The sequence below is a fragment of the Natator depressus genome, chromosome 1, assembly GCF_965152275.1.
Source record: "Natator depressus isolate rNatDep1 chromosome 1, rNatDep2.hap1, whole genome shotgun sequence".
Taxonomy (NCBI): domain Eukaryota; kingdom Metazoa; phylum Chordata; order Testudines; family Cheloniidae; genus Natator; species Natator depressus.
The window spans coordinates 133,841,220-133,854,742 of NC_134234.1; the positions used below are offsets into that span (position 1 = coordinate 133,841,220).

Below are 13,523 nucleotides of genomic sequence, written 5' to 3' on the forward strand. Positions count from 1 at the left end.
ACCAGTTGTCACTCCCTTCTCCCCATCCCCTCTGTTTGGGGACAGGCAAACTCGCTTTCACAATGCTTGGGGCTTGATCGCTACTGACAGCTGGGTCCTAAGCACTGTCAGATTAGGCTATGTCATCCAGTTCCTTTCCTTCCCTTCTCCCCGTCCCTCTTCAGAGACCCTTGTCACGAGTTACTGCTCCTTGACCAGGTTCGCTTTCTGCTGGCTTTGCAAGCGATGGAGGAGGTTCTACTAGAACATCGGGATAAGGGCTTCTATTTCCAGCACTTTCTGGTGCCCAAGCCCAAGGGAGGGGTAAGACCCATTCTCAACCTTTGTGGCCTCAACAAATATATCACATAAGTGAGGTTCTGAATGGTCATGCTATCGACTATCCGCCCCGCATTATTTCAGAACAACTGGTTAGTAGCTCTAGATCTTCAGGCCGCCTATTTTCACGTGGCGATTTTGCCGAACCACAGAAAATTCCTTCAATTAGTCATAGTGAAACACCATTTTCAGTACACCGTGCTCAATTTGTCCTGTCTTTTGCCGTTTTGTTTTTACCAAATGTATGCTGTCACCCATGCCTCAGGAATAAAAGAATCCACATATTCCCGTGCACTGGAAGACTGGTCACTTAGAATCATAGAATCATAGAATCATAGAATATCAGGGTTGGAAGGGACCCCAGAAGGTCATCTAGTCCAACCCCCTGCTCGAAGCAGGACCAATTCCCAGTTAAATCATCCCAGCCAGGGCTTTGTCAAGCCTGACCTTAAAAACCTCTAAGGAAGGAGATTCTACCACCTCCCTAGGTAACGCATTCCAGTGTTTCACCACCCTCTTAGTGAAAAAGTTTTTCCTAATAACCAATCTAAACCTCCCCCATTGCAACTTGAGACCATTACTCCTCGTTCTGTCATCTGCTACCATTGAGAACAGTCTAGAGCCATCCTCTTTGGAACCCCCTTTCAGGTAGTTGAAAGCAGCTATCAAATCCCCCCTCATTCTTCTCTTCTGCAGACTAAACAATCCCAGCTCCCTCAGCCTCTCCTCATAAGTCATGTGCTCTAGACCCCTAATCATTTTTGTTGCCCTTCGCTGGACTCTCTCCAATTTATCCACATCCTTCTTGTAGTGTGGGGCCCAAAACTGGACACAGTACTCCAGATGAGGCCTCACCAGTGTCGAATAGAGGGGAACGATCACATCCCTCGATCTGCTGGCTATGCCCCTACTTATACATCCCAAAATGCCATTGGCCTTCTTGGCAACAAGGGCACACTGTTGACTCATATCCAGCTTCTCGTCCACTGTCACCCCTAGGTCCTTTTCCGCAGAACTGCTGCCTAGCCATTCGGTCCCTAGTCTGTAGCGGTGCATTGGATTCTTCCATCCTAAGTGCAGGACCCTGCACTTATCCTTATTGAACCTCATCAGATTTCTTTTGGCCCAATCCTCCAATTTGTCTAGGTCCTTCTGTATCCTATCCCTCCCCTCCAGCGTATCTACCACTCCTCCCAGTTTAGTATCATCTGCAAATTTGCTGAGAGTGCAATCCAGACCATCCTCCAGATCATTTATGAAGATATTGAACAAAACCGGCCCCAGGACCGACCCCTGGGGCACTCCACTTGACACCGGCTGCCAACTAGACATGGAGCCATTTATCACTACCCGTTGAGCCCGACAATCTAGCCAGCTTTCTACCCACCTTATAGTGCATTCATCCAGCCCATACTTCTTTAACTTGCTGACAAGAATACTGTGGGAGACCGTGTCAAAAGCTTTGCTAAAGTCAAGAAACAATACATCCACTGCTTTCCCTTCATCCACAGAACCAGTAATCTCATCATAAAAGGCGATTAGATTAGTCAGGCATGACCTTCCCTTGGTGAATCCATGCTGACTGTTCCTGATCACTTTCCTCTCATGTAAGTGCTTCAGGATTGATTCTTTGAGGACCTGCTCCATGATTTTTCCAGGGACTGAGGTGAGGCTGACTGGCCTGTAGTTCCCAGGATCCTCCTTCTTCCCTTTTTTAAAGATTGGCACTATATTAGCCTTTTTCCAGTCATCCGGGACTTCCCCCGTTCACCACGAGTTTTCAAAGATAATGGCCAAGGGCTCTGCAATCACAGCCGCCAATTCCTTCAGCACTCTCGGATGTAACTCGTCCGGCCCCATGGACTTGTGCACGTCCAGCTTTTCTAAATAGTCCCTAACCACCTCTATCTCCACAGAGGGCTGGCCATCTCTTCCCCATTCTGTGATGCCCAGCGCAGCAGTCTGGGAGCTGACCTTGTTAGTGAAAACAGAGGCAAAAAAAGCATTGAGTACATTAGCTTTTTCCACATCCTCTGTCACTAGGTTGCCTCCCTCATTCAGTAAGGGGCCCACACTTTCCTTGGCTTTCTTCTTGTTGCCAACATACCTGAAGAAACCCTTCTTGTTACTCTTGACATCTCTTGCTAGCTGCAGCTCCAGGTGCGATTTGGCCCTCCTTATATCTTTCCTACATGCCCGAGCAATATTTTTATACTCTTCCCTGGTCATATGTCCAACCTTCCACTTCTTGTAAGCTTCTTTTTTATGTTTAAGATCCGCTAGGATTTCACCATTAAGCCAAGCTGGTCGCTTGCCATGTTTACTATTCTTTCGACTCATCGGGATGGTTTGTCCCTGTAACCTCAACAGGGATTCCTTGAAATACAGCCAGCTCTCCTGGACTCCCTTCCCCTTCATGATAGTCCCCCAGGGGATCCTACCCATCCGTTCCCTGAGGGAGTCGAAGTCTGCTTTCCTGAAGTCCAGGGTCCGTATCCTGCTGCTTACCTTTCTTCCCTGCGTCAGGATCCTGAACTCAACCAACTCATGGTCACTGCCTCCCAGATTCCCATCCACTTTTGCTTCCCCCACTAATTCTACCCGGTTTGTGAGCAGCAGGTCAAGAAAAGCGCCCCCCCTAGTTGGCTCCCCTAGCACTTGCGCCAGAAAATTGTCCCCTACGCTTTCCAAAAACTTCCTGGATTGTCTATGCACCGCTGTATTGCTCTCCCAGCAGATATCAGGAAAATTAAAGTCACCCATGAGAATCAGGGCATGCGATCTAGTAGCTTCCGTGAGTTGCCGGAAGAAAGCCTCATCCACCTCATCCCCCTGGTCCGGTGGTCTATAGCAGACTCCCACCACTACATCACTCTTGTTGCACACACTTCTAAACTTAATCCAGAGACACTCAGGTTTTTCCACAGTTTCGTACCGGAGCTCTGAGCAGTCATACTGCTCCCTTACATACAGTGCTACTCCCCCACCTTTTCTGCCCTGCCTGTCTGTCCTTCCTGAACAGTTTATAACCATCCACTTAGGGGCAGGTCCACAGAGGAAGTCCTTTCTCACGTCCTTTTTCATTGTGCTTGCTCAACTGTCTGGGTCTCATCCTAAGTACCAGAAAGTCAACTTTGATTCCCACGCAGAAAATCAAGTTCAATCTGGCCTTAATAGACTCTACAAGTTTGAGAGCATTTTTGCTGACCGACTGTTTTCAGGCGATTCACCACTTTAGTCTCAGTCTTCAGAGTCAGCCTTCCTCAACAGTTTGGCTATGCCTGAGATTCTTGGTCTGCATGTACGCAGGTGGTTCAGTTTGCAAGGTTGTGTCTTTGCCCCCTTCAAATGTGGCTCAGGACAGTTTACCATCTGACTCTTCACTTCTTGGACAGATTGGTCTCTCTTCCTCCACTGGTCCTGAACTTGCAGTGGTGGACGCTTCCCATCGTTCAGCCCTACCAATCAGGTCTGTTGTCACTGATGCCTCCCTGATGTGCTCAGGAGCATATTTGGGATCTCCGAAAGTTCAAGGTCTGTGGTCAGAACAGGAGTCCTAACTGCATATCGATGTGCTGGAGCTTCGTGCCATCTACAATGCATGTCATGCTTTTCTGGACTGTATCAGTATGTGTCAGTGGTTCACATACTTACTGACAATACCACACCATGATTTATTATGTGAACAGGAAGGGGGAGCACACTCCAGGATGCTCTGCCAAGAGGCAATCAGGTTGTGGAATTTCTGCATCGAGGAGAGTATCGTTCCGATAGCCAATCTCTTGTCTAGGGTTCAGAATCATCTTGCGGAGCATCTCAGCAGGATTTTTTCCCTGAGTTATGCGCGGTCCCTGAAGACAAGTATCCTCTGGGTCATCGTCTCCATCCTCTGATCCGGGAGCTGGTTGCTCTATGGGACCTTAACACGATCCTAGCGGCTTTAATGGGACATCTATTCAAGCCTCGGGCATCTTGTTCCTTTCCACTTTTGTGTCAGAAGATTGCGTTCCTGGTAGCGTAAACTTCCACAAGGAAAGGAGAGTCTGAGAGTTGCAGGCTCTCGTGGCAGAGACTCATTATAAACAGTTCTCTAAGGACAAAGTGACTTTATGACTATACCCAAAAATATTTTCTAAAGTGGTTTCTCAGTTTCATTTGAACTAGGTGGTATGTTTACCTGTGTTCTTTCCTAAGCCACATTCATCTCTGGAGGAGCATCACTTCCATACATTAGATGTCAAGCAATGTCTAGCCTTCTATCTGGACAGGACTAAACTGTTTCATGCTTCACTTCACCTGTTTGTGTCACATGCAGATCGTGCAGATCTACGCCTCTTCAGCAGGTACGAGCTCATGCTATGCGAACACAAGCAATGTCAGTAGGGTTCCTCAGGGATGTCTCGATATTGACATTTGCATGGCTGCTATGTGGTCATCCATACATATCTTCACGAACCATTATGCCATTACTGCACCTTCCAGGGTGGATGCAAGTTTTGGTAGGGCAGTCTTGCAGTGCTTTTTAAGGTAGTCTCCAAGCCGCACCTGCTGGAGTGGGTGCTGCTTGTGAGTCACCGAATTGGAATACACTGCTGCATCTACTTGAAGAGGAAACAGTTATAATAAGTAACTGTGGTTCTTTGAAATGTGATGCAGATGTGTATTCCACAGCCCACTATCTGTTCCCTCTGCATCAGAGTCTGATCTCTGGATGTTTGGTACAAAGGACCTGAGGGGGCAGAGGGTTGAGGCTTAGCTCTTCCCCTGGCTATATGAGGCAGCAATGAGCATGAGGAGTGAGCACCATCTCCTACGGGTACTGGTAGGCAAAGTTCTTCAGCTCCGGAGCGTTGGGTGTGTATGCACCGAAGTGGAATACACATCTGCATCACATCTTGAAGAACCACAGTTAAAGTAAGTAACTGTTTCTTCCATTCCAGATTCTGGAGGGGAGTCTTCTCTAATGGGCACAGTCTAATACCCATTCATCCACCCTAGGTTTGACCCATTCCAACCTATCCCAGTCCTATCTTTTCCACAACTCTCATTCCTTGTCCCAATCCTATTCTCCTTGCCTGCCCAATCCCAGTCTCCACTCTTCAGGTTTCTTATCCAAGCTTCCTTGCCGAGTTAATCCCAGTCTCCCCCCTCTGAATTCACTGTCAGAGTCCCAATCTACCTACTCACCCAAGTCTCTCCTCTTTACCACACCTAGTACTATTCTCCTTGACCAGCCAGCCAGTCTGTTTTCTCACCCAGACTGTCCCAGTTGCTCCTTTTCCTCCTCAACTAGTTACCCGTTCTAGTCTCCCTCCCCAGGCTCCTCTTCCAGTCTGTGTCCTCATGCCAGTGCTTTGTCCCAGTCTTCCCAGTTCTCCTCTGGTGTCCCAGCTCCTTGTTAGATCTGTCTGCCCTCCACCCCAGTTCTCCCGCACAGTGACTGTAGTACAGTCTCGTTGCCAGTCAGTCCCAGTCTCCCCACCTCCTCATCTGATCTGTGTTCTGTCCCCTGACCTCTCTTCCCTCCTCCCCATTTCCCTTACTGATTCCCGGTCCCAACCTCTCCCACCCCATGGTTCTCCATCTCCTCAACCCATCAGTCCCAGTTTTTCTCTCCCCTTTCGCCCCCACTACCAGTTTCAGTCTTAACAGACTTCTTGGCCCGCTCCCTGGCTTTTGTCGCTTCTTCATTCAGATCACATGGCTTCATCAGTCATGGTTTCTGTGTACCACCAGGGGGATCATTCGGAGCATTGAAGAGGAAGGATCCCTACTCTCTTTTTCAGTGCCTGCCCGCACCCGGGCCTGATGCAGCTGGAAGCAGCCATTGAAAGGAAGGCCTGGCTCTGCCCTTGTAGCCCTGGGCTGGATAGCGTAGGCTCAGTTGCTCTGGTGCATGTGCCTTCCAGTTGGCATTGAGAGCTGTGAGAGGCTTGAGTATGCTCAGTGAGGACAACATTTTCAGAGATTTTTAGCAGCTAAAATCAAAGTATCTACTGAGCATGTGCAAACTGATCTTTTTTCCCATTGGCTTTTAACTTGACTAAATTTGTGTAGATTTTAACAAGAATGGTGAAAGACACATCCTTGACGCAAAGGCCATCCTCTTTCAGAGTCATCAGTTTTTCTTTAACATGGACAAAACAACATATTTTTCCCCTAGCCTCATTTTTGGAAACAGCTGAACTGTTTTGGCAGAAATTTTTCAAAAAAATTCAGCCAGAGGCATGTTATGGAAATAGTCCAAATGATTCAAGTTTGACAAAGTTATAAGCAACTGAAAACAGTGTCTTTAATGGGAACTGTCAGGAAACCCTAACAATAGGGAGTGGTACCGGCACTGACTATAATTAGGATATGCAGGAACAGTACAAGAAATTGGTTGATATAAATTGCTACCTTTTGCCTTACAGATAGCAGTGAGTCGTTCCTAGTCTCTTCCCAACAGAGTGTCGACCAGCCTCTTTCTCCTATTTTGAGGGCAGGCCATCTTTCATCTTCTGAATCGGCTCCTTCCTCTCCAACCAGTCATGGACAAAAGTTGAGGTAAATATTGTACGCTATCTGAAAGATCATTTTAACTTATGCCTTATCGGTTAGGTCACATGATTACAGCCGTCTTTCACTATGTATGAATTAGAGCTTTTCTAAAGATATCAGGCGTTCAGGATTCTCACACTTGTGACTCATGCCTCCAGTGCAAGCCATATGTAAACTCCCCTTAGCTCTTTAAGTTTTTTGACTTTCACGTCTATAGGCTGGCCAAAGAGCTCTGCCCTACTGCATCTAACTTCAGGTACTTCATAGGTATTCCAGAACATTCCAGCCAATTCCTCTCTGAGCAATAGCCGTTAGTGAAGAAGTTACCCTGGAAACTGTCCTATGTTTCTAACTAAAATAGTTGCAGTTTTTTCTGCAGTAGCCCTTGTTCAGGGACTAGATATTCTTGTTTTGTTGTCTTCTGAATTTCAGTCAGTCTTGAGCCTTATCTTTGTGACTGTTTGTATCTCTGGGGGCTTAAAGGGAATCAGGTATTTATTTAATGTGGCAGATTATTATTTGCCTGTATTAGTCTGCAAACTACATTCTGTTTTGGGAATGTCATTTTCAGTGTAAGACTGTACTGTGCCTTTACTTTGGCACTGCAGCCTCCATCTTGAGTTGAAATGCCCAGGAGGTGTTCGGAGAAATCCTTGCATCTATCAGTGGACTAACAAGGTACAGCAATCCAGAATCCTTAACCTGAATAGTTTTCTATTCAGATGGATGCTTCCTAGAACAATGAGCTGACTAAAGCCCAGGGGAACCAGTTTTCCCAATGTGGACTTCAGGTGGGTTGCAAATAAGCAATTAATCACCTGACGAGAGACTTGAAGATGTTCAGGAGGGGTTGGAATTTTAGAAAGGGAGGCTCTTGCTAGCCATTATAGAAGAGAGCTAGAACAAGAAGGCAAAATTGACCAGGAGGAGGAGTGGAGAGTCCTGAGACCTTGAAAGGACTGGCCAAAACTAAGTAGTGAGGACACTGGACGGAGGGTTTTGTGTGCTAACAAAAGTTTGTTAAATAGTCTAAGTATGGGAAAATCATGCCTCACCAATCTACTAGAATTCTTTGAGGGGGTCAACAAGCATGTGGACCAAGGGGATCCAGTGGATATAGTGTACTTAGATTTTCAGAAGCCTTTGGCAAGGTCCCTCACCAAAGGCTCTTACGCAAAGTAAGCTGCCACGGGATAAGAGGGAAGGGTGCTCTCATGGATTAGTAACTGGTTAAAAGATAAGAAACAAAGGGTAGGTATAAATGGTCAGTTTTCAGAATGGAGAAAGGTAAATAGTGGTGTCCCCCAGGGGTCTTTACTGGGACCAGTCCTATTCAATATATTCATAAATGATCTGGAAAAAGGGGTAAACAGTGAGGTGGCAAAATTTGCAGATGATACAAAATTACTAAAGATAGTTAAGAGCCAGGCAGACTGCGAAGAGCTACAAAAGGCTCTCTCAAAACTGGGTGACTGGGCAACAAAATGGCAGATGGAATTTAATGTTGATAAATGCAAAGTAATACACATTGGAAAGCATAATCCCAACTATACATATGAAATGATGGGAGTCTAAATTAGCTGTTACCACTCAAGAAAGAGATCTTGGAGTCATTGTGGATAGTTCTCTGAAAACATCCACTCAGTGTGCAGTGGCAGTCAAAAAAGCGAACAGAGTGTTGGGAATAATTAAGAAAGGGATAGATAATAGGACAGAAAAATATCATGTTGCCTCTATATAAATAGAAAGAAATATTTGTTTAAAACAAATAAAAGGAAGTATTTCTTCACATAACCCACATTCAACCTATGGAACTTCTTGCCAGAGGATGTTGTGAAGGCCAAGACCATAACAGAGTTCAAAAAAGAACTAGATAAATTCATGGAGGATAGGTTCATGAATGGCTATTAGCCAGGATGGACAGGAATGGTGTTCCTAGCCTCTGTTTTCCAGAAGCTGGGAATGAGCGACGGGATGGATCACTTGATGATTACCTGTTCTGTTCATTCCCTCTGGGGCGCCTGGCACTGGCCACTGTCGGAAGACAGGATACTGGGCTAGATGGACCTTTGGTCTTACCCAGTAGGGCCATTCTTTTGTTTTTATGGACAGATCCTAATGTCATTCAAAGAGAAACTAGATTATGTGCTTTGTTCTACCAAGATAAGGTTTGTAGTGTAATGCATATGTGGGGCCATGGACCCTTTCTAGCCCTGCTTAAATGCCTTTATTACCCTCTTTACTTGTCAGAGTCTAATTTAAACACTAATTCTAAGAATTTAATTTAGCTCAGCTATTTTCAGCCTATCATGAACTGGCTGAAGGTACATTGTTTTTTTACAGCTCATTGTCATCAGCTTCATGTGGGGCATGACAGTTTTGAGACTACATTTAATAAACCCTCTGTATCACGAGATATTAATATGTTCCTGACAAAGCTGACAAAAGTGCCTACTGGTTCACTTAATCACAAGTTTTGTATGGGGGGGGGATCATTTCCTGATGAAGGGAACATTAGCTCATAGAGTGAATGACCTTCAGGTTTTAGTGACGGGCCCATCTTACACCATATTTTACAAGGGCCAGGTTGTGTTATAAACTCATCAGTAGTTTCCATCCAAAGTGACAGTAGAGTTTCTCATCCTTTCCATACTAGGAAGGCCGGCCCTTTGCATAAAGTTGAAGTTTAAAGGTCTTTGAGATTCTATCTGGAGCACACACAAGACCTGAGAAAGTCCACACTGATTCCTTGAACGATGCTATATCTCCATGAAGACTATGTCTGAAAGATTGTGTTGCTGTTTTTTTCACAGCTGTGACCTGGCTGCCCTATTGTTTGGCAGCTGAGGAATAGCAACTTCCACTGCCTGCTACAATATGATTTTCAGTCAGGATGTTAGGCAAGGCAGGTAGCCTCATGTCATACTCCCCAAAGTTTCAATGTTAACATTCATTTTCTGAGGATGAGCTTCCCTTTGTTTCCTCTTGCCAACAGAACTTGTTTCTGAAGTAGGGGAGCCCAAACTCGCATCACCTAGTGGGTTTTGGAGTTTGTTGTTTTGTCTTTTCAGGCTGTCTTTTCATAGAATCATAGAATATCAGGGTTGGAAGGGACCTCCGGAGGTCATCTAGTCCAACCTTCTGCTCAAAGCAGGACCAATCCCCAACTAAATCATCCCAGCCAGGGCTTTGTCAAGCATGACCTTAAAAACCTCTAAGGAAGGAGATTCCACCACCTCCCTAGGTAACCCATTCTAGTGCTTCACCACCCTCCTAGTGAATTTTCTTTTCCTAATATCCAACCTAAACCTCCCCCACTACAACTTGAGACCATTAGTCCTTGTTCTGTCATCTGGTACCACTTTGAACAGTCTAGATCCTTTTGTGTAAATGGGCACATTTTTTAGTTTAAAAAGTAACAAAACATCCCCACTGCATCTCTGTCTTTCCTCTTGGCCCACCACAGAAGAAAACAGCACCAAGGCCTTCCTGACCAGGGCTGACCCTAGACCAAATAGCGCCCCAAGCAAGGAGCGTCTTTGGTGGCACTCTCCGCCCGCATTTGTTAAACTTTTGAATACCTTACTTTTTATTTCATTTGTAGCCCATTTCACGACTAGCATGCGTGATTTATCCATGTCATATAAAGCAATAAATTTGCACGCTAGGATCTGTAAATCTGTATTTATTCATGCAATGTATAAGCAAATAAAAAAAAATTGGTTTCCTCTAAGCTTATAGAAACTTTTTAATTTTAAGAATAACTGAAATGTACTAACGTCAAGAAATTGAACTGTGCACCAACGTTGGGTGGACCAGTATTAAATAGTGTTACAGTAGGTGTCCGCCTTAGAATGTTAACCCTAGTCCTTTAGTTCAAAGGGTCACTTTTCTCACCTTTGCCCTGGTGAACTGAAGCACACCATCAGAGAGATCCAAAGACTGACCGATGGCATTTTCAAGCGATAAAGTGACATCACTTTCTCGTCAGCCATCATCAATCAAAGATATGTTTTAATGAGCCTGAGCTTCAAAAATCTGCGCTCACCACTCACGACAAGCAGCATGAGCAGAATCCTCAAACCTGTCCACACGTTAGGAAAAGTGTTGCTAACAACAAAAACAGCACCCCGAGCCCGATGCCGCCCCAAGCCCAGTATCCCAGGTGGTCACCTGCCCCTAAATCAGGCCCTGTTCCTGACACCATCTTGAGAAATCTCCTGGAGGTCAGCTACATTCAAAGAGTGAGAGTTCTGCATAGATGGTGTGAAAGAAGGGACAATTACTTATCTTGTAATTCTGTTTTTTCTGAAAGATCAGTTGCAGGATTGTCACTTACCCACCCACCTACCCTCCAAGTCTGCTGTTGAAGGATAGGCAGTTGTAGGCTCAAGTTGCCATAGCAAGTGCTCATTTGTCCTTATTTTTTTTTTTTTTTTTGAAAAATCAACTCATTTGTACTCATTTTAAATGAGATATAGATAATTTATTTTTGTGTTTTATGCAGTTAGAGATTAGGGAGCTTTTGATTCTTGGTCTTGAAAAGAACTGGTTGGAATTTTCTGGGGCCTCTTAGGTAGGTGCATGTTTATCCTGGTGCCTCTATAGTGTCTCACCTTCCACTATTCCATTCCATTTATTCATGCTGTCCTCACTATCTCACTGATGTCCCATTTGGTACTAACATGATAGACCTCACCTGTTGAGGGTTAAGTGCTGTTAATCTCTATGAGAATATTGTAAGAGAAGATGGCTATAGCATGCAACAATTAATTTTTCTGAAATACAAAGCAATAAACGTGTGGGCTTTTTCCAGCTGTTCAGTCATCAGGTAAATGTGTCATAGTTGATAGGATTTATATAGCTGGGTAAGGTTAGAAAGAGGGAAGGGGAGCTAACAAAAAAAAATAAAAGAAACCATGATACTGCCTCCCAAGTGTGGAAAATCTGGTGTATTTCCAGTAGAGTGGTCCATATTCTGTCCAGAACACCAGGGAGACAATCAAAAGAAAACACCTCATCTATCACTGGGAAAAATGTCTTTTCTCAAGACACCCTCATTACAGTTAGTTTCCTGCCCCAACCTGCGAGTGGGTGGGAAGGAAGTGAATAAAAGCAACCCCTTCTTTCCCTTAGGAGAAATGACTTCATTTCTAGTATTCTGGCTCTGTGGGAAGTATTGTTTTCTTTACTGTTATTCCCAAAATACATTGGTATCATCAGAAGGACAGGGATGAGCCCTTTACATCAGACCTTCCATCTCTCGCTAATCCTAGATATAGGTTTGATTACTACAGTTTTAATGCTGATTCCTAAAAAAATTAAGGATTGAATATTTTGATTATAGGTTAGGATGCCAGTTTTACTGTCCATAAAGCACCTTAATATAAATCTTTGTTTCTCAGAATAAGAGTTTTTTAATTCATTTTTCTAGTCATATATTGTTGACCGAGACACCATTAGCTGTTTTATGGAATGTTGTTGATACTGGATACGGTCCATATTCATCAACATTGCTGTGATAAAATGGTTTGTGAAAACCATTTGACATTCATGTAAATAATTGCCTTAATGAGACAAACCTCTCTTACTTTTGTTTACTGAATCTGTCCCATTGAATTCCAGGCCTTCCTAACACTTCTACAGGATTTAACACTAGCAATATTATACAAAGTGGCATGCGTCCTTGGACGCTAGATAGATAATATATACCCAACAGACAAAAATTTCTGTAAAGGAGAGATTAAAAACCGTTTAATATAGATTATGTACAGATTATAAATTATCTAGATTATATAGTTCTAGAAATACTGCTTATATTTGACAGGAGTAGATAGTGTGTGTAATGTACAGGGTTTTTCTGTATATTGAGCCATTCTTCTGAAATGGCAGAACCAACACTGCTAGGAGTATTTTTCCCTTAGTCTTAATTAATGTAAATTGAAGTCTGTCTCTTAGAGCCTGTTCATTTTATGTATCCTCCTCTTTCTCTTCACCCCATAAAAAACTTATTCCTTAGACTTTTCATAAATATTTTGTATTGTTTATGCTTATAGTGAAAGACTAATATAGCCAGGTGCTGACAAGCTTCTGTATACAGGGCTGCTGGGCATCTCATTTGTGACCTGCAGCTCTCTTTCTGTTTTATGGATAAGAGATTGCTAGCTGTGTTACACTGGGTGTATTATGCTTGATGCTGTTATAGACAAATCCGCAGTAGCAGTTAGAAAGAGACCACAAAACTCATTTTCCATAGGGCCAAAGAAGGATTGTAAACTGTGGTTTCAGGGATGAAAGGCTATCTAATCTAACGGACTGTGATGGCATCAAAGCACTGGACACAAATTAAACTACAAAACTGAATGTGGTTAAAAGGACATAATTCTTAATCTCTCTTCCCTTTGTACATGTGATCCTTTTTGCCTTCTTTCTTGTTTTTTGTTTTCTCTTTCTGTTTTAACTCCATTTCATAGAATATCTTTCTTTTTATAAGTATTCACTCTTCCCAGTTGTGGGTATGTTTCGGGGAGAAACTGCAGGGGAAGGTGAGTCTTGCATTCAGACCTGAAGGTGGTCAGGATTAGGTTACTGTATTTCAATTCCATATCATGTAAATTCTGATTTATACGTTAGTTTGCTTATGTGGTTTTACAATTTTCTTAGTC

At 43.9% G+C, this 13,523-nt stretch overlaps 1 protein-coding gene across 11 annotated transcripts in view; it reads left to right on the plus strand.

Annotated features, from left to right (window-relative positions):
* Window positions 1–13,523, plus strand: part of OFD1 (OFD1 centriole and centriolar satellite protein) — a 57,933-nt gene that overhangs the window by 31,580 nt on the left and 12,830 nt on the right. For all 11 annotated transcript variants that reach the window (XM_074967028.1, XM_074967021.1, XM_074966976.1 and 8 more), the window contains exon 17: window positions 6,732–6,864. In XM_074967028.1, coding sequence (XP_074823129.1) covers window positions 6,732–6,864 — 133 coding nt within the window. The remainder of the gene's footprint in view (window positions 1–6,731; window positions 6,865–13,523) is intronic.